Source organism: Corella eumyota, chromosome 6 (assembly GCF_963082875.1).
Source record: "Corella eumyota chromosome 6, kaCorEumy4.1, whole genome shotgun sequence".
In the NCBI taxonomy this organism is placed as follows: Eukaryota; Metazoa; Chordata; class Ascidiacea; order Phlebobranchia; family Corellidae; genus Corella; species Corella eumyota.
The window spans coordinates 8,016,145-8,037,290 of NC_137495.1; the positions used below are offsets into that span (position 1 = coordinate 8,016,145).

A 21,146-nucleotide genomic window follows, 5' to 3' on the forward strand; every position below is an offset into this window, starting at 1 on the left:
TAATGAGGATTAAGGCCTGCTCACACGACAAGGTAACGTTGTGTTGCGTTACGTAACTTTACGAAACCTTTGTTTTTTAGGAATTTGTTTTTATTATTTTAATAAAAAATATCTAATAAAAGTATACCGCTTACGAAATCTTGCGTAAATTTCGCTCCAGCCACAAAAACTTTACGAAATCTTATGTAACTTTGGCAAACTTTCGTACGTGTAAACAACGCTGTTCATTTTAAATGGTTGCGCAATCTTGCATTACGTTGCGTTGCGTACGCCGTGTGAACGGGCCTCTACGTGATATAACATGTAAAATTACAGTATGATATTACTGATATTAAACGAGAATTACCGTTTAGAAATGCAACACTATCACAAAGTTAAATAGCTTAAGTTTTTACTCTTTCTTTAATGGACAAGTCCAATGTTTCATTTGACCTTAAGACAAGGTCGCCTACCAGCTCCAAATTGTTGATCTCTGTACTAGATGTGACGTCATAGTGACGTAGTATTTGAGCTAAAACTACCTTCTCTTCCATGATGGCAAATTTTTGCCCGATGCAGTTTCTGGGGCCCGCTGAGAATGGAATGTAAGCGTAAGGGTGACGATTTAAATTATTCGATTTACTAAATCTATCTGGATCGAATTTGTTCGGATCTTTCCATACATCTGGGTTACGATGTATTATGTAAGGGTAAATACCGACCTCAGTTCCTTTGGGTATTTTATATCCGTCTACGTCACAATCTTCTGACGTCACGCGCGCAAAAATGTGAACAGAGGGGAAGAGACGAAGTGATTCTTTGATGACTTGTTTGAGATACTCTAGTTTTTGCAAGTTTTCCATCGAGAATTTAAAGACGTCATCAGTGCCTATGACGTCATCTATTTCGGCCTGAACCTTTTTTTGAATCTCTGGGTGTCGTCCAAGAAGATAAAGAGACCACGTCATAGCTGTTGATGTAGTGTCGTGACCCTCAAACATGAATGTATCCACTTCTTCTTGTATACCAGAAAATGGTAACCTTTCTCCATCTTCGGTCTCGGCTTCCAATAAGACATCAAGGAAGGCTAAACGTTGGGTTTTTGATCTCACCCCAGAAGATGCTTTGTTGTTTGTTCGATCACGAATTACCGAGCGTGTAAATCCATGAAGAATTTCTAGGAGTTGCTTTTGCCTGATTCCTTTTTGAGTTCTGTAGAAAATGAAGTCAGGCCATAGCCATGGGGCATTCACTCGATTTTGAATTAATTCGGCTAATCTGCAATTTAAAAAATGTAACATATTGTTCTACAAAATGCCGGCAGCGTGGTGTAGTGGTAAGAATACTTGCTACACCACATGAGGTCGTGTGTTCAATCCCCACTTCGCTCATGCTGTAGCGCCCTTGAGTAAGGCAAGTCAGCACCTAATCAGCAGCATAATTATGGGGCAATTATAACTTATAGGGTCGAATGCAGAAAGTGCGATTAACCTTAATCCGCGATTAAAGCGAGGATTAATTTTTTATCGGTATGCAGAAACCGCGATTAATAAAGTCAATCAACCGCGACGGATTAAATATCGAATTTAATCGCCGAAATTTAATCCGCCGAATTCGTCGGATTAAAGTAAGGATTAGGCTGTCTTTTACGACTTAAGCATAGCCTAACTAGCAAATTATATGGAAATAACATATATCACGGTGATGTTAAGATTTTTTTGTTTAATATTTCAGTTAGGTCCTACCTTAAATACCTTAGTTAAGAATTTTGGCAATTTACTTTTTTTTTATTCCGTTATTGTTTAAGCATTCTAATAACAATGTTTTGCCACCCTTGGAAAAGTTTTTTCTCTTTTTTTTGTTTATTTGCGGGTTCATGTTTTAAATTTTGTTGGTTTGTCGTCAAATTTAGTTACTAGGCAAGCCCGTCGTTTCGCTTGAACAATCTCATTGTTTACGTCAATTTGTTTGTTCGTCACAAGCTCGTCATAAAGAAATTACATAAATATTTTGACTGTTGATATTTTTAATCCAGGATTAAAGTTAATGGCCAGATTAGTTAATCCGGCAATTAAAAATGTTTCTACATACCGATTAAAGTTAATCCTGAGTTTTGTTAATCGGGCGATTAGCTAATCCTGGATTAGCGTTAATCGCCGATTAAGTTAATCGGACTTTCTGCATTTCACCCATAGAATTCTAAAAACAATAAGTTTTTTAATTAATTTTTAACCAGGCACCCCAAGTTTGTGGCCGATATCTTCTCCTCAATAGGTTGAATAATGTTTTGAAAGTAAATACGAAAGAGAGGCCGGCCGTTAAACCACAGTCCTTTGAGGTCGTGCTACAATAGAAGAAAAGAGAAGGTGAAATCAAATAAAAAAGGGAAACCCCACCGATCAATATAAAAAGAATTTTTCGAGATTGAATACCTCAGTCGTAAGGCAAGAGAAAATTGATAGAAGGGACCTAGCACATTATTACAACCCAGAATTAAAGATAATTTTAAAAAAATATGTCAAGAACAAATGTTAATCGTTTATTCGTCGGCGAACCTATTGGAAATAAACCAGTTTTGAAAATGCCAGGTGTTGGTCCGGCTAATAGGCGACGCTTAAATGCTCGTGGATACATTACAGTAAGTACGTTTTAATTTTTTTCAAATTTTCTTAAGGGGATGGTTTTTTTGATATTTATATCGGGTAAGGGTGTGCAGTTTGGGACGTGTATGAGCTATCTGTGAACGCCGTCTGTGAACGCCGTCTGTGAACGCCGTGCTTAAAAGCGAATAGTGTGGCATTTTCGCTTCCCGAGGTTATTAAGTTGCTTTCTAACCATGAGAACTTTCAGTCGCCTGTAGTAATGAGTAAAGGAGAACTTCGCAATTCAAAAGTTCTCAGCTCGTTGCAAAAGTTGTCACCCATTTTGGTCAATAATGTAATCTATGTTGGAAGAAGATTACAAAAGTCTTTGGTTGATAGGAATGCAAAGCATCAAATGATCTTGCCTTCAAACCACCCTGTCACTGCCCTCATTATTTCGTCTCATCACATACGTCAAGGTCATTCCGGAACCTTGCATGTGGTAGCCTCTATCCGGGAAAGTTTTTGGATTTTGCGTGGCCAGGCAGCTGTTCGAAAGGTACTACGAAACTGCAGACAATGTAGACGATGGAACGCGAAAATCGGTGAACAAGTGTGTTGGTGTCGATTATATGGGCCCCATACCTGTCAAACCTTTTTACATGGGCGTTTAAGCGAGCTCCGAGCTCGGAGAGAAGCGATCTATGAGCTCGCTTCTCTCCTCTGACTCATATTTTGAGAGAACCAGGCCTAAATTTAGCGCGCTTAAAGCGGGCTAAGCTAGTCCGCTCGTAACGGCTAGGTAAACGATCACGAAGCGAGCTATTTTGTAAGGCCGATTTAGTGGTGAAGCAAAAATAAGTTATTTTTACGACAGTTTTCGATTTATTAGTTTGGTATTTATTTTAATGGCCCCCCTGGTAGGATCCTGCTGATTTTTTTTTCGATCCAATAAGGTTACCTAACTGATACCAAAGTTTTATAAAACAATGACATGTAATTTTTCAAACTAGTAAATGCATGTTTTTATATGAATAAGTGATACTATTTTAATGAACATACTAATTTTCGAGTCACATATAATAAAAGGCAAACAACAGTATTAAAGCTTTTAAATTACGACTGTTTCAGTCCTGATTTAAAAGGCGTTGTTGCACAGGTGTTAAAAAAACGTTTTAAAAAATATACAATGTTTTTTTTTATTGAACAAATTGCCTACCCACATAGATTGACATAGAATTCTAAAAAAAATAAGTTTTTTAATTAATTTTTAACCAGGCACCCCAAGTTTGTGGCCGATATTTTCTCCTCGATAGAGACCGAGTTAAATTTACCAACTACATGAAGGAAAAATGTGAAATTAAATCGAGATATGTCAACGTAATGTACGACGGCTTACATGAGTGGGATGACCGTTTTTGTAGATGAAACAATTAAAAACAGTTTTTGTCGTCACTCTAGTTCATTATGACACCACAATTAAAAATAATACGACGGTTTTAGCAAATAATAAATATGAACTAGATTTATTTGATAAATAAAAACCTTTTCCAGATTTTAATTAACATCTATATAAGTAAATAAAGGTTTTAAAAAATAGAACTTATCTATAAAAATTAAATAATTTAATTAATCAAATAATAAGTATTAAATGTTTTAAATTGTAAATTAAAGTAGCACCAATCTTACACCATGATCTACTAGAGTGACGTTTTTTAAAAAAAAATAAAAATAAAAAAAAAATAAAAAAAAATAAAAAAAATAAAAAAAAAATAAAAAAAATAAAAAAAAACAAAAAAAACGAACGGTTGCCATAAAAAAGTATTCATCATATTTTTAATTTAAACACTAGTTAAGGATTGACAAAAAAATTCTTTAAAACCTTGCACTTTTATCAATATTTTTTAAAATCAATTTTCAATATTTTTTCAAATCAATTTCAAATAAACAACAACCGTTCAAAAACAAGTGTGTCTGTTGGTTTTCAGCAATTTATATATAATAGGGTATCATTTTTAAGGAAAAGCAGAGGGATTTTGCATAATTTGGCGCAGTTTATTTAGAACTAGCAGATAGGAAATATGTAAAGTTTGCCAATTTTTGCGGCTAATTTATTTACAGGCAAATTTAAAATCTTATTTTTAATTTTGTGTGGTTGAATAATGTTTTGCAAGTGAATACGAAAAAGGGCGGCAATGTGGTTGAATAATGTTTTGCAAGTGAATACGAAAAAGGGCGGCTGTTAAACCTTTAATAATGAACCACTTTCAAATATAATAAACAAACAAAATTAATTTTTTTAACAGGTATATTTACATTTCTTTAATTCAAACCCTTTGATAAAAAACCCATATTTTTTTTTGTAATAAACAATTAAGAACAAAAAATAAATACAAATTACTTTGAAAAACATATCAAATTGATAATAATTTAATGTTGCGCAACAAATTAAGAATTTGGCGAAACTTTACTGTTTGATTTTAAAGGTACGTGCCGAACAATAAGTGTCGTCAGTGTCGAAATCAAGGTTTCCTTGACTTCTGTATTGTTACGTACTACAATAAAAGAAACGAGAGAGGGGAAAAGCGCAACCACGCCGATATGCGCAACCACGATAAGCGCAACCACGCCTGATATACTTTTTAAATTAACTGAACTCAAAGCTAATATTATTATAAGAAGCGAACGAAAAGAAACGATTAACCACAAGTCGTTTTGTTAGAAATAAAAGCTGAACTTAAAAACGAAAAACGGTTTTAGCCTTATATTAAACGCAAGATTAGTCATATCTGTATTTAAACTTTGGAGATTGGTTTTGGCAGGCAGTCGATAAGAATTAATACAAAATGTAACCTTTTTTTGCTAATACGTGATGTGTTTAGCTCTGTACTATATCTTGTAGGGACATACAGTTTAAACAAATAGATTGTAATATAGTTAAATACGATGTTAAACCAGTCAGACAGTTCACAAGTATATGACTTTAAATTATTACAAACTTTAAATTTTTTTTTTGTTAATTGTTCTTATTAGAAACAGATATATAGAAATAAAATACTTTGTTTTATAATTTAATTCTGTTAAAAAAAGGTCACCAAGTATGTTCGCTATAAGAGTGCAAACAAATATTTCGTTTGCCTACCGACCTATGCGAAATCAACCCGTTTCAAGTATGCCCGGTATTGGTAGGGTTAATGCGCGAAAATTGAACGATGCTGGATACGAATGGGTATGTAGTTTATAGATTACATTAATAACCAATGTATCTAATACGTTACTGGTAAAAAAATTGATCGTTCATTATTCCAAGAAAGTAAATCTATATTACCGGGCAATTATAATCTATATAATATCCCAAACTGCCACAGGCAACTCGAGACTGGGCGGGTGTAACTGATGTTACTCTATGTTTAAGTCGCACATTCGACTTTTCCGCATCGAGGATAAAGATACATACAAAAAAACGAAAATAATTTAAAGTTCAGTAACAATCTTACCCAGCTACTGCTTTTACATATTCCGAGTCTTCTTTTAGTTGAGCGTTGACTGATTTTCCCATTGCAGTTTCGCAAATTATATCCAGAGTACACATGGTTACACATTTAATCAGATCTACTGGGGTATTTTCCCTTTTTAAGCGCTGTAACTTTTGAATGAGTATTCTTGATTGATCGTTCATTATTCCAAGAAAGTCCTGATAAAGCAACATAAATATAACACGGCGTGACACATTTATACCATATATAAAATGGTGGTATTGTTGATAGACTGGACAAATTTTAATCAACATCTAAGTTACCTCTAATATGGTAAAGTGAAATGTTGGTGTAATAAGTTTTCTTCTCTGTAGCCATTTCTTTCCCTTTGATGTTAACAAACCAGTACCAAGCCAGCAGTGCAAGAAATCGTATATAAAAGACTTCTCGGTGTGTTTTGAGCTTCGTAATATAACCTCGCAAACTTCTTGATGCAACACCCACAGGTAAGGCAGTGGGCCAAGCCAAATAATTGCTATTTTTTCACCGTACTTTTTTAGCAGTTCGAACCGCATTATGTTTTCGTTTTTAAACGATACGACTGGTGACCCAGCAAATAAATGCGCATGTCCAATTATAGGAAACGCCATTCTTCTTAGCGCCGGAACCTTTGAAATATACCATCTCGTTCTAAGAAATCTATACAAAGCATGCCTAAAGGTCGCCACCAATATAACAACGATTGCCGCAACATACGTACCACTTATCACCATATTTTATTTTTAAATCATTTAACAGGCTATAAATCGAAAATTAAAATTATGGTAGCTGCAAAATTATGATTCAAATTACACATAGTGAGTTGATTTAAGCTGTACATAACCTGCTGTTTGCAAAAGTCCTACTCGTTCCGGAACTACCAGACCGTAACAACACTCTAGGTGGAATAATAGTGTAAACAAAGAACTTCAAAAGAAAAAGCTGGTAATTAAAATTTTTATACCTGTTTGTTTTTACTAGATCATATTAGATTAATTGTCTGCTTTTAAAAATCTGCACTACCTAACTTATTGCCTCCCTAAAGTTTGCTTTCGTAGTTATTCTAGGTTGTGCAGTCATGTAAGGTATCTTAAATAATGTAATACAATCACCTGACCCTATAAAACTTTGATGACAACAGACAAATATACCAAAGTAAACAAGGTTGTAAGTTAATAAAACAATAGTTTTATATTGTAATATTGCTAGTAACGTCAGCTATTGCATGCCGATATACAAACAATTTTAAATTGTAGGTGTTAAATACTCTTTAGCTAGCACCTAGTGGTCAAATGCCGGAGTATTTAATATGGCAACAAATTTGTAACTGCCTATAGCCGTTTGCCTTATAAAGTAAGTAGCGCTTAGAGGCACACTACAGCAATAACTCTTCTTGGATAAAAAACCACTTCGTTTACATGTATTTAACACGAATAATGGCACACAAATTTCATCCACGTTCAAGAATTAGTACCCGAAGTTTCTAAAAGAAACGAAATAACGCGTGTGAATATACAAAAAAATATGATAACAATAACTACACAGGTATTAACTATAGTAAGGCACAAATTAAGCTTACCAACACAGTATGCTAACCACTCAAAAATACTGGCAAATTCGGCAAAAACAGTGATACAATAACAGTAGTGAACACTAGAAGAATAAAAAACCTAACGTTAGTCTATATGCATTAATAAGAGGTTATTTGGCATAAAAGTAGATCCATTAACAAAATTTACAAGTATCAATAAAAACATACCAGTTATTATAGTCTGATAGTATTAATAATATGGATACCAAAAAAGGATGATTATGTCCAACAATACAGCAATATTAAAATACCTGATATCCAGTCAGTAAGATCTAACAGAAAAAACGGTGTCGACCAACAGTACTACCCAAGTGAACAATCACAGTTCTAAAAGTGCGTTATAAAACATTAAAAAACACTGTTAAGATACCCCAAGACTATGTATGTTATTGGCAAGTTTTGCACGTGGTTAAAGATTATGACATATTTTAAACATTTAAAAAACAGATTAGTAACATATTTACACTACAAAGAACAAAAAATAATTACCAGAAATTCCAATCAGTCAATGAAAGATCTGCCGTGATTAACAATGAACTATTATATCAGTAAAAACTAATTTACATAAAAATTCTTCCAAATTGTAACGATTTACTATGATAACAATCAGTTCTAATGACTGTTCTAGAAAGTTATTTTACGACATGTGGTGCAATACATTGCAAGAGAGTATTAACCGCAATACGATTCAAAATTGAGGATAAGCATATTAGCGCGTATTTAACAGTAGGTTGTTGTCAAAATATTATAGGGCTTTTAATAAATAGCTTTAAATGTTTTAAATAAAAAGATATTCTACAAGTTTTTATTTGTTTTACACAGTAATAAAAACAACTATTTTATTTTGGTCCTTCTGCAAAACATGCTTTTGTGTATATAACTAATAATTTTAGACTAACCAATACGTTAATAAAACGGATGTTTTTATATATTACCGCCCTAACTGCTCGTTTTGGTTGTGAATAAATTTGTTTTGTATAAGCAAATGCGAATAGCTAGTTAAAATGACTTTTAAATTTTATTTTAACAAACATTATAAAACAAATCACCAACATATTTGCACCGTTATTAAGTTAATTTAAAGCACTTTACAATTTGTAATGTCTAAGTGAATTTTTTACTTCACTTTCTTTCTGTTATGGTTAGATCAAGTGCCTTGGTTGACCTTAAAATAAGGTCGCCAGATAACTCTAACTTATCAGGTTCTGTGCTTGATGTGACGTCATAGTGACGTAGTATTTGAGCCAAAATGACTTTTTCTTCCATGATGGCAAACTTTTGCCCGATGCAATTTCTAGGTCCAGCGGAAAATGGGATGTAAGCGTATGGGTGACGATTTAAGCTATTCGATTTACTGAATCTATCTGGATCGAATTTGTTCGGGTTTTTCCATACATGAGGATTTCGGTGTAAACTATAAGAAAACATTGCTACTTGGCTCCCCTTGGGAATTTTATAACCATCCATTTCACAATCTTCTGACGTCACTCGCGCTAAAATTGGAACAGATGGATAAAGACGAAGTGACTCTTTAACTACTTGCTCTAAATACTCTAACTTTCGTAAATCGTCCATCAAGAAATCGACTACGTTGTCGTTGCCTATGACGTCATCAATTTCTTTTTGTACCCTTCTTTGAATCTCGGGATGTCTTCCCAAAAGATAAAGAGACCACGTCATGGCAGCTGAGGTAGTGTCGTGACCCTCAAACATAAACGTATCCACTTCCTCCTGTATTCCGGAAAATGGCAACTTTTTCCCGTCATCCGTTTCCGCGTTTATTAAAACGTCAAGAAACGCTAGCCTTTGCTTTTTACTGTTCTTAACTTGATTGCCGGATGTGCGATCCCGAATAACAGAACGTGTAAAGCCATGAAGAGTGTTAAGAAATTGTTTTTGCTTAATACCTCTTTGAGTTCTGTAAAAAATGAAGTCGGGCCACAGCCAAGGACAACATATTCGATTTTGGAGTAAATTCGAAACTCTGTAAACAGCAATATATTTGTTTTTTTAAGTCAAAATAAATATGGAGACAAGTTTGTCCCTGGTTACTTGTGTTATAGAGTCTTTAAATACATACATACCCAGCAATAGCTTTGACGTATTCTGAATCTTCTTGCAGCTGGGCGTTGACCGATTTTCCCATAGCAGTTTCACAAATGATATCAAGCGTACACATGGTAACACAGTTGACGAGGTCTACTTTGTTGTTCTCGCTTTTTAGCCTTTTCAGTTTTTGAACAAGGGTTCTAGATTGCTCATTCATTGTTTTAAGAAAATCCTTTTAAACAAAATACTTTAAGGTAACCTTATGTAGAGGTGAAGTTTTAAATCATTAGACTTTATTAGTTTAAAGTCTCACCTCCAGAATAGCAAAATGAAATGATGGTGTGATTAGTTTTCGTCTCTGTAGCCATTTTTTTCCTTTTGATGTCAACAAACCAGTACCAAGCCAGCATTGTAAAAACTCGTAAATATAAGATTTTTCCATGTGTCTTGAACTCTGCAAAATAACCTCGCAAGCATCTGGATGTAACATCCATATCATTGGAATTGAACTTAGCCAAGTTGCTGCTATTTTTTGATTGTATTTTCTCATTAGCTCGGATCGAATGGTTGTTCCTATTTTAAACATGTTCGCCGATGTTCCTCTAAATAAATAGGCATGCCCAAGCAGGGGTAACCCTGGTTTTCCTATCCCAGGTATCTTTGAAATGTACCATCTACTTCTTGCAAATTCATACAAAGCTTTCCAATAGACTGCCAACAGCAAAGCAACAAATAATACTACATATATTAATTCAATGGCCATTTTTATATCTAACTAAAAAAATAACAAGTTTAACAAAATTTAAGTGCGACAAAGTGCATTTTACATTCAGAAACAATACAATTTAACAGTAATATATATCTGAAAAACGTTAAACACTGCTTGTGATTAAACATTGAAAGAGAGGTCACGTGTCGGGTTTGTTTACTTTTATGCTATAATACAAAATATTGGTCTAGTGATTAATCTTGTCACGATAAATAAACAGTTTGAGGTTGTAGGTTTTTATGAAATGATATTATGTTTTTAATGACATACGGTAAATGTATTAAGATAATAGATAATCTGCAAATCATTTTACTAAAACAGCATTTTAGATGCTCACTTTCAAGACCTTTCTTTAATATTTAAATCTAAAGAACTCTTCGACCTCAAAATAAGGTCGCCCACCATATTTAAATCTTTGAACTCTGCAGTAGATGTGACCTCATAGCGATGTAATATTTGTGCTAAAATTACCTTTTCTTCCATAACTGCAAATTTTTGACCAATGCAATTTCTTGGACCAGCAGAAAATGGGATATAGGCAAAAGGGTGTCGATTGAAACTGTTTGATTTATTAAATCTATCCGGATCGAACTTGTTCGGTTCTTTCCATACGTTCGGGTTACGGTGATTAATGTAAGTACATATCACCACTTGCGTTCCTGCAGGTACCTTGTAGCCGTTGACGTCACAATCTTCTGAAGTCACACGACCTAGAATTGGAACTGAAGGAAAGAGGCGAAGCGATTCTTGAATCACTCGCTCTAAGTACTCTAATTTATGTAAGTCATCCATGGCAAAATTGATGACATCATCATTACCTATGACGTCATCAATTTCTTTTTTCGCCTTTCTTTGAATCTCGGGATGTCTTCCTAAAAGATAAAGACACCAAGTTATAGCCGCTGAGATAGTGTCGTGACCCTCGAACATAAAAGTATCCACTTCCTCTTGTATTCCTGAGAAAGATAATTTTTTCCCGTCTTCCGTTTCGGCCTGCAATAAAACGTCAAGAAACGCTAACCTCCGTGACTTTAAAGCTGTCTTTTGGTCATTATTTATTAACATTCGGTCACTGATGACGGTATGTGTGAACCCATGAAGAGTTTTAAGAAGTCTTTTTTGCTGAATTCCTGCTTCGGTTCTGGTGAAAACTAAATCAGACCATAACCAGGGTTTGATTATTCGATTCTGTAAGATCTCGGCAACTCTATAAAACCATTTGCATTTACAACAATAAAAGTCAATGAGGAACACAATATTGTTATACAACTTACCCTGTGACAGCTTCAACATATTCAGAATCTTCTTGAAGTTGAGCATTGACTGATTTTCCCATCGCGGTTTCGCAGATTATATCCAAAGTGCACATCGTTACACATTTGACCAAATCGACTTCAGTGTTGTTCTTTTTTAAAGTTTGAAGTTTGTCCACTAGTGCTTTAGATTGCTCGTTCATTATTTGCAAAAAATCCTAAACACATTTAATCAATTTTTTTTTCGTATATATCTTTATCCTCGATGTGGGAAAGTCGAATGTGCGACTTAAACATAGGGTAACATCAGTTACTCCGACTCAAGTTGCCTGTAGCACTTTGGGATATTATATAGATTATAATTGCCCGATAATTATACTGCTGATTAAGTGCTGGCTCAGCAGGAGTTCATACCGTTTATATCGCCTTACTCAAGGGCGCTACAGCATGAGATCAGTCGGGATTAAACCCACGACTTCAAGTGTAATGTGTTCTTACCACTACACCACGCTGCCGGTTTTAAAACATGTTCGTTCACAACTCAACAAGGTAAAAACTTGGCATACTTGAAGAATTGTAAAGTGAAATGATGGTGTTATTAGTTTTCTTCTTTGAAACCATTTCTTTCCCTTAGAAGTTAACAAACCAGTACCAAGCCAACACTGTAAGAAATCGTACATGAAAGATTTTTCGGTATGCTTTGAACTTCTTAATATAACTTCTGTGCCTTCTGGATTGAAAATCCATAACATCGGTATAGGTCCAAGCCAACTGAGACACATACTTTGGTTATAATTCTTTACCAGATTTAGCCGTAAATTTGCAGAATATTTAAATGTATTCGTCAAGCCAAAAAGTACATAGGTGTGCCCAATTATTGGGTATGCTATTTTTCTTAAACCTGGAAGCTTTGATAATAACCACCTTGATCTAAGAAACCTGTACAAAGCATTGCGATAGAATACTATCAGAATAACTGTAACTGCTACAAAATATGCATTTTCAAATGGCATATTTCTTCGATTTTTGTAAAGTTTAACTACCTGCAATTAAAGCTCGCCCTATTCGCTCATTTTAAAACTAATGTGATGTAATACGTTGTCCACTAGAGCCAATTCTGAAAATGCCTTAAGGGAAATTATAACCTCACGTTTTTTTCGCAAACCTACCTTTCTCGGTTTTACGTATGGTTAGTTGGCCAAGCGTACTTTGTGTTTTGACGCTTTTTATAAAAGTTCAACCGGGTGCCATACAGGAAAGATTGCATTATTAAAAACTTGACAAGAACTTGTAATTTAATGACAAATGTAATCACATCTTAATAAAATTCACATTTAATAGTATGTGTCAAGCTACAATACATTAAACGTACATTGTGCAATAAAAATAAGATTAATTATACACAACACCAATTAACAGAAAAATGAATTAGTCTGCGTCATTTCATCGGATACACGCAACATACTGCTGTTATTTTTGGCCTTTTTACTGTATGTAAAACTGCCATTCTGCTGAATCATTGCATTGTAATACAGCTGTTCTACAATTGTTAAAAATGAAATCTACTTTTTGTCGGGCTAGGATTATAGAAAGTGTTAACTTTAACAACATGTTTTATTTTTCAAGCAAGGTTTGTGACAATCCACCATACAAGGGTATTGCTTTTGTAGCTAGTAAGAATTTATTTTATCAGCTTTACAGAAAAAAGGCAAGTTATTTGCAAGCTTAAGTAAACAATAAAACAAAAGGCTAGACCTAAGTCCAACCATTAATATAGCTTGATGTTAAATAGTAGCTTGATAGCAGATTTATTTTAGTATAATAATAATCGCTTCAGGAAATTTGCTTGAATGCATCCTGTATATCACATACAGCTTAAAATTAATTAAAATTGTGCTAACAGCTAAATGTTGATCAGGCTTTAACACATTTTAATTGGCTATTTTAGGTTTACTTAGTCATGGATTTAAATGAACATGAGTTTCGTAAACTACACGGGTATAAAAAACCCTCTACTAAAATAAATCTAAAGAACTATGTTCCAAAATGTAAATGTGGTTATCAATGGGTTTTCAATATGTTTCCAATACTGTCTTGGCTGCCCAAGTACAAGCTTAAATCTTATCTTCTGGCTGATATTCTTACCGGGTTAACTATAGGAGTGATGATAATTCCACAAGGTTAGTTACTAATTTAGAAAACAATAATCGATAACCAACCTTAGGATCTGAAATTTACCCTGCACCACAAATGGCAGTTTTTTTTCAATTTTCTAGGTGTTAATAATCATAATATCTTGATTATTCTTGTAAGTTTATTTGTAGTAGCCACGAGGTTTTTAGAACCACAACTAATAAAGTATAACGTTAGGAAAATGCATTATGGGAACAAAGACAATGCATGCGTTATGACGTTAATATAAACACTTTAATCAACACTAGGGTTATTAGTTGGACATAAACGTCCTAAATTCCATTATATATATAAATGTGTAATTACAAGCCAGAATGTTTCAAGTAGTATGATAAACCGGTCATGGCGTCGGTCTACAAGCCTTAAGGTTTCGGGTTTAAGCCGCACCGACGCCACACTATTCGCTCTTAAGCCCGGCGTTTACTGATAGCTTAGACACGCCTCAAACTACACCGTTACCTAATAAAAATATCTAAAACCTTCTAAACAAATAAAAAGTCAGAATATCGAGTTCGAGCCGCACAAACGCTTCACTTTTTGCCCTTGAGCCCGGGTTTAACACGTCGTCAATAACACGCCCTTACTCGATAAAAATATCAAAAACCTATTCCCTAACAGGAATATGATATAATAAAATTAAATTTCAAATTTTGTGTATATCGATTTTGGCAACCTTGATTTTATATTGAATTAAAAACACTATTTTAAAATCTTTTAATAATGCCTTATGTCTTGTCAGGAATGGGTTACGCTTTAATAGCGGAACAGCATCCGGTGTACGGGTTATACACAGCTTTCTTTCCAGCTCTTATTTACTTAGTTCTCGGAACTTCAAAGCATCTTTCCGCTGGTAAATGTTAAATATATTTGTCTAAATTTACCAGTAATTTCTTGCACATATGTAAAATTTTAAATTTATTTCTCTCATGCTGTAGCGCCCTTGAGTAAGGCGCTATAAACGGTATGAACTCCTATTGAGCCAGCACTTAATCAGCAGCATAATTATCAAACAAATATAATTAATAATATCCCAAACTGCCACAGGCAACTCTAGACTGGGTCGGAATAATTGATGTTACTCTATGTTTAAGTCGCGCATTCGACTTTTCCACATCGAGGATAAAGATATATACAAAACAAAAATTTCTATGAGCTAACTCGCACAACTTTGCAGCAATAATGAGAGATCCAGCTAGAGTGTGAAACCACTGTTAATTTAAAACGTTTAATTTTTTGCAGGACCGTTTTCTTTAACGAGTATCATAATAGGCTCCACCATAATATCAACATTTCCAGACCCCACCCCTAACAATACAAATATGACTATGTTTAACGCAACGTCGGCCTTCGATCAAGTATACGATGAAAGAATAGCGTATGTCATAGTCATAACTTTGCTAGCCGGGTTGTTGATGGTATGAATACAATTCAATTGGTTAAAATTAACCGCAATCACTAACAAGTTTACAGCCGGCAGCGTAGCGTAGTGGTTAAAATACTTAACTATATGAGGTCCTGGGTTTGATCCCCACAAGCTCGTAAAGTGAGAAATAACTGAAAAAAAAACATGTTTATGCAAATTTTAAGGCCACCCTTTTTTAGGATTAACAATAACTTTAATTTAAGAAAATTTCGCCAAAGCAATACAATTTTAAATTTTTATAGATGTTATTTCATGTTTTGCAATTGGGCTTTGTGACGTTGTTATTTTCTCGACCAATGAGAAGCGGTTTTATTTTCGGCGCCGCCATTACTGTATGTATCTCACAACTTCGATGGCTGTTTGGTTTAAATGTTACGAGTCAGAGAGACCCGCTAGCATCAGTGTACGTGAGTTAATTCCTTATAATCGTAATGAATTTTAAATGACTTATTTTAATCGCTGGTGACTCTCTAGTATTCTATGATATTGTTCTTTTTTCCAAGTTTTTTTTGTATTTTAAACTATATATAGTTTGATATCTTCAACCAATTTAAAATCCCGGTAGTGTTATATACCGGTTATGCGAGCCAAAAGGATTTTGGTTCGAGTCCCACCAATGCAACACTATTCGCTCTTAAGCCCGGTGTTTACGGATAGCTCAAACACATCATAGTATTAAACTCCTTTCCGATACAAACATAAAAACGTATTTCCTTAAAAGGATATGGAAAAATTAAACTAATTAAAGTGTTTCAGTGTCTTTTCTGTTAAATAGACAAGCATGTATTTGTAGACTATTCGTAACGTCATAATCGCTCTAGCGAACTTGGAAGGAGACCAAATCACTAGAACTGTTGCTTCTGTCATAACTTCAGTAATAAGCATAACCTTTTTGTCAATTGTCAAGTTCATTAATTTAAAATATCATCACAAGTTTCCGATGAAGTTGAAAATACCTGGCGAGATATTTGTGGTAAATAAATGTATCTTTTATTTTTGAATATATCTTTATCCTTGATGTGGTAAGGTCAAATGCGCGACCTAAACAACAAGGTTACATTATTTCGGCCCAGTCTCGAGTTGACGTTGCAGTTTGGGATATTTTATAGATTATAATTGCCTGGTAACTATGCTACTGATTAAGTGCTGGCTCAGTAGAAGTTTATACCGTTTATATAGCATTTTACTCAAGGGTGCTACAGCATGAGAGCAGTGGGGATTGAACCTAGGCCTCTATGGTGGTGTAGCAACTGTCTTTACCACTACATCATGTACGCTGCCGGTTTATATCTAATTGCCATTGCATTTATAATTTTTATATTGCTGTTTTGGGGTTAAAAATAACTATTTTTTCTCCACTTTAGTTAGTAGTGGGTATTGGTGTAAGCTACGGTGCAAATCTAGAAGAACGATTTTGGCTGCCAAGCATAGGCGAAATACCTAGTGGGTGAGGCATTTCGATTTTGCGAAACCTTGTTTTAATAGAAATATATTAGAATAAAATAAAAACGTATATTTTTGTTAATTAAGGCTTCCGACTCCTGTTGTTCCAAACCTTGCAAAAACGCCTGACGTCATTGTGACAGCGATATTAGTTGCAATTGTAGGTTATTCGGTGGAGATATCGTTGGCTGAGACTTTCGCTTTCAGAGGTGGATATAGGATAAGGCCTAATCAGGTAAATAATAAGTATAGTTTGTTTTTTGGTATATATCTTTATCCTCGATGTGGGAAAGTCGAATGCGCGACCTAAACACTCCCACTCAGTCTAGAGTTACCTTTAACAATAAATACATTATAATTGCCCGATAATTATTCTGCTGATTAAGTGCTGGCTCAGCAGGAGTTCATACCGTTTATACCGCCTTACTTAAGGGCGCTACAGCATAAGAGTAGTGGAAATTGAACTAACAACCTCATGGTGGTGTAGCAAGTGTTCTTACCATTAAAATGATCTGCCGGATTACAATGTCCACATTTATTTATCATTTTATAAATTTTCTATGTCCTAGCGCGATAACTGAACATGTCTATTTATAAAAAAAAAAGTTGCCATCGGTTAATTTTTTTAGGAACTACTGGCTTTGGGATTCATAAACACTTTCTCATCTTTCTTTCAATGTATGCCAAGTTTTACCGCAATGTCGAGATCAACTGTACAGGTAAATGTAACATGGAAAAAAATAACTAATTAAGGTTAATACTAAACGACAGGGAAAGTGTGATTCTATTGTTTAATTTGTAAGTTAAATTACGAGAATGCAAGACTTAAATCCTTATGCCAATATATTGGTATCTTTAACCTCATGCAGTCATAACTTTTATAATTAGCTACTAAGCGTAAAAAACTATGCTTGGGTCAATAAGAATGGATTAACAAAACTTCTATCATAAAATGATCTGTTTTTTTTTAAGTAAAAAGTGACTTACAGTGCCAACTGTATTTAATGTTTATGCTTTTAGTTTGAGAGTGGTGGTAAAACACAAATTGTCGGGTTGGTGTCTTCGTTACTGGTGCTATTGGTTCTTTTAGTCATTGGTCCAGTCCTTCGTTTCTTGCCAACGGTAAGACATTTAACTGATTACTTTTAAATGTTTTGTATAATTAATATTTAATATGTAATTAGATTGCAAAATACTTTGTTAGTTTTTGCAGTTAATATTAATTTAAAAACATTTTTATACATACAGGCTTGCCTTGGTTCAATTGTTGTGGTTGGTATCAGTGGGTTATTTAAAAATGCACGAAATATTAAAAGATTTTGGGTAGCCCAACAGAAAATCGATTCAGTAACTTTCGTATGCACATTTATTGCAACTTTTTTGCTTGGTGTGGTAAGATTTTGATTGAATTTCGAAATATAATGATGTCATAGGTTTTGTACATAATTTAATAAATACTTTTATATAAAGAATGCATTCATGAAGCATATTTAAGGTCTTCGGTGCTTTAATGTTTAAATTAATGCCACTGTAATATTTTTTAAGATATACGGCTTGCTGTTTGGAATTTCTTTTTCTTTACTTATGATCATTTTCAAGTCGAGCTACGTTAGAATGACGTCATTGCAGTCCATTGATGAAACCGACTTCTTCAAAAATCAAAGATTTTATTCGGACGTAAGATAGTTTTGTTAAAATATTTTAAACTGTATATCTAAGGTTGTTTACACTTTATTTGTAAACAAAGATTTTAGGCTTCAAGCTAGCATTTGCTAAGATTACCTAAAAAAGTTACTTTGCCGATTTTAAGCAACGCTTTTAAACAAACAACCTTTTATATTGTTTAGGATCATTACGGTCATTTGCCAAGTAATATTCAAGTTCTTAAATTTCCGGGAATTCTTAACTACCTAAATTGTGCCCTATTTAGGCGTGACATTTTAGCGAAGTGTATACGCAACAAGGTAAAGGTAATCTGAACTTACTTTCTTTCAAGCTTTATTTTTTATACACAATTTAAAGTTATACTAAGCGGTGCCCAGACCTTTTAACCCATTTTACATGAAGTGTGTAAAGGGTTTAAATGTAAGAGGTTCAAGGGTAAAGAGTTCAAGTGTAAGTGGGTTTAAGTGTAAGGGGTTCAAATCCGAGGGGTTTAAATGTAAGGGATTCAAATGTAAGGAATTCATATCCAGGAGGTTTATATGTAAGGGGTTTAAATGTAAGAGGTTCAAATGAAAGGGGTTTAATTGTAAGGGGTTTAGATAAAGGGGTTCAATTAAAGGGGTTTAGATATAACGGGTTCAGTTAAAAGGGGTATAAATAAAGAGGTTTAGTTGTAAGGTGTTTAAATGAAATGGGTTCAAATGTCATGGAACCTCAATAAGCATATATTATAAACCTTTTTAAATTTTGACAAAATAGAATGAAAATATTGTTTTGGAAACTGTTTTACAAACTACTGCTGAAAGTATTCTTACAAGCAATGGAGATGGTATTTGTTTTGAAAGTAAATTAAATATATTTCTAGTGTATCTTGTGGTATAGGATTAAAATTTGTTCATTTAAAACCATGAACTCTAAACTTAGACATTTAACATCTTTTTTAAACATTTACTTTTAAGAAAATTTTCTTATATTGGACTGTTCTGCTATATATTCAATTGATACCGTTGCAACAACAGCTTTACATCAGGTATATTTACTGCATTTAAAATGCATTTAATCTGTATTAGATTTAATTTTTTTGTATTGCTTGAAGGTCTTAAAGAAAGTAAGACAAGAAGGAACAGAAATATTACTAGCATCTTGTCCAGGTAACACTTGCAGTTTTTATAAAAAAAAAACTAACTAAATTTTGAGTGCCAGTTTTTACGCGGCACTAAAATTGTTTTATTTTTAACAGAAAATATACTGAACACTATTAGTATTCAGGACAAGGATATTTTAAAATTTAGCTTTCCTACTATAATTGGTGCCCTAAATTTTGCTACCCAACCGAAAAAGTGTGAAGTAGCGGATGATTACAAAACAAATGGTGCTAATGTTGTTTCTGAAGTGATAGCCTAAATTATATAATTTTGATTTCTTGTTTAAAAATACGTGTATGTGTGTAACCTTGCCGTGCTATTAATAAAGTAAATTAACATATTGTGAACGATTTTTGTAATTAATTTTCGTGAACGATTTTTGTAATTAATATCTGCTTTTTGTCACATTAATTTGATTCATGTGACATAAGCCTTGTGATTTAGATAGAGGAAAAATAATCATTAAAAATATCACCCAATTAGTTGGTCATTAGTCGCTTCGAAGCGAAAAAAAGGTGGAGCCATTACCTGCATTCAAGCGGTTTGGAAGATGCGCTACTGTCTGCTGGGGTATTGCATTAACGCTTAAAGCGGTTAATAGAGAAACTTAATAGTTGCTTTAGGTTTACTTTCAGTCTTTAAGGCGATGTTTAAGCGGTTGTTTTTCAACTGGCAGTGTGTTGAAGTGGTCAAAAACTTGCTAACGCTTCTATGCTTCTTGGTTTGATCCCTTTAACAGCACTTAATCAGCAGTTAAATTATCGCCCTGTGGCAGTTTGGGATATTATAGATTATAATTGCCCGATAATTATGCTTCTGATTAAATGCTGGCTCAGCAGGAGTTCATACCGTTTATAGCGCCTTATTAAGGGCGCTACAGCCTAAGTTCAATGGGGATTGAACCCACGGCTTTATGTGTGGTGTAGCAAGTGTTGCCGTTTTTTTTTTTTTTTTTATTTCCGCCAAAGAATGGCGCCTTTATCAAAGAGTCAGTACAGATAATTAATTGATAAGACAAAGTAAAGGCGCAACATAACTAAAAACAAATTTAGTAGTTATTCGTCCATTCGGTCCATTCAATTCATCAGTCTGTTTGATAGCCATTTGATATACGTTAGATCTATTCGGTCCATTTTATAACCATTTGATAAACATTTAATCGATTCAACATATTCGATCCATTCGGTCCATTCGATACATTTGATCCAGTATATTTTATAAATACCCTCTCTTAGCTTTTATTTTTGTACATGTACAAGTAAGGTGTGTAAAACGTATACAATTGTCGTTTACATTTTAATTTATTTGGGATTTTTCGGTAATGCACAGCGTTTTCTATGTTTATGTATGTAGTGCTTTGACAAATTTAAACACTCAGATTATCAATAATTTATTTAATAAAAGAATGTGTTTTTAAAAAGCGTAACTACGCTTAAAATAAATAAATTGTTGGATTTAATTAAATAAGGATAAATGCAACAAGTCTGTCTTGTCACCACTAGGATATAATAATCGCTCGTTATCTGGCTAAATGACGTC

The 21,146-nt window shown here is 33.8% G+C and overlaps 4 protein-coding genes across 8 annotated transcripts; 1 reads left to right on the forward strand and 3 right to left on the reverse strand.

The window, feature by feature from the left end:
• Positions 1 to 141: 141 nt before the first annotated feature.
• Positions 142 to 6,687, reverse strand: LOC145755778 (cytochrome P450 4V2-like). Its single transcript, XM_082572025.1, has 3 exons — positions 6,361 to 6,687; positions 6,059 to 6,255; positions 142 to 1,257 (listed from the first exon to the last, which is right to left on the reverse strand). Exons 1-3 carry the CDS (start codon positions 6,685 to 6,687, stop codon positions 384 to 386), a joined length of 1,398 nt encoding a protein of 465 aa, XP_082428151.1. The 3' UTR covers positions 142 to 383.
• Positions 2,418 to 19,954, forward strand: LOC145755617 (prestin-like). 5 transcript variants are annotated; one of them, XM_082571861.1, is made up of 18 exons: positions 2,418 to 2,617; positions 3,840 to 6,543; positions 6,836 to 7,021; positions 14,671 to 14,781; positions 15,171 to 15,346; positions 15,597 to 15,761; positions 16,148 to 16,327; positions 16,719 to 16,801; positions 16,885 to 17,032; positions 17,427 to 17,516; positions 17,818 to 17,919; positions 18,046 to 18,189; positions 18,343 to 18,474; positions 18,645 to 18,767; positions 19,222 to 19,306; positions 19,422 to 19,492; positions 19,559 to 19,613; positions 19,703 to 19,954. In XM_082571861.1, the coding sequence occupies exons 4-18, from the start codon at positions 14,673 to 14,675 to the stop codon at positions 19,864 to 19,866; spliced, it is 1,827 nt and encodes a 608-aa protein (XP_082427987.1). In that variant the 5' UTR covers positions 2,418 to 2,617; positions 3,840 to 6,543; positions 6,836 to 7,021; positions 14,671 to 14,672; the 3' UTR covers positions 19,867 to 19,954. The 5 variants fall into 5 exon arrangements, with proteins under 5 accessions (XP_082427987.1, XP_082427988.1, XP_082427983.1 ...); XM_082571862.1 differs by having other exon boundaries at positions 3,840 to 5,790; positions 6,412 to 7,021; XM_082571857.1 differs by lacking the exons at positions 2,418 to 2,617; positions 3,840 to 6,543; positions 6,836 to 7,021 and adding an exon at positions 11,118 to 13,918.
• Positions 8,641 to 10,567, reverse strand: LOC145755619 (cytochrome P450 4V2-like). The gene is made up of 3 exons (XM_082571864.1): positions 10,030 to 10,567; positions 9,752 to 9,948; positions 8,641 to 9,651 (listed from the first exon to the last, which is right to left on the reverse strand). Exons 1-3 carry the CDS (start codon positions 10,477 to 10,479, stop codon positions 8,790 to 8,792), a joined length of 1,509 nt encoding a protein of 502 aa, XP_082427990.1. The 5' UTR covers positions 10,480 to 10,567; the 3' UTR covers positions 8,641 to 8,789.
• On the reverse strand, positions 10,780 to 12,908 carry LOC145755618 (cytochrome P450 4V2-like). Its single transcript, XM_082571863.1, has 3 exons — positions 12,305 to 12,908; positions 11,760 to 11,956; positions 10,780 to 11,692 (listed from the first exon to the last, which is right to left on the reverse strand). The coding sequence occupies exons 1-3, from the start codon at positions 12,749 to 12,751 to the stop codon at positions 10,825 to 10,827; spliced, it is 1,512 nt and encodes a 503-aa protein (XP_082427989.1). The 5' UTR covers positions 12,752 to 12,908; the 3' UTR covers positions 10,780 to 10,824.
• Positions 19,955 to 21,146: the final 1,192 nt, after the last annotated feature.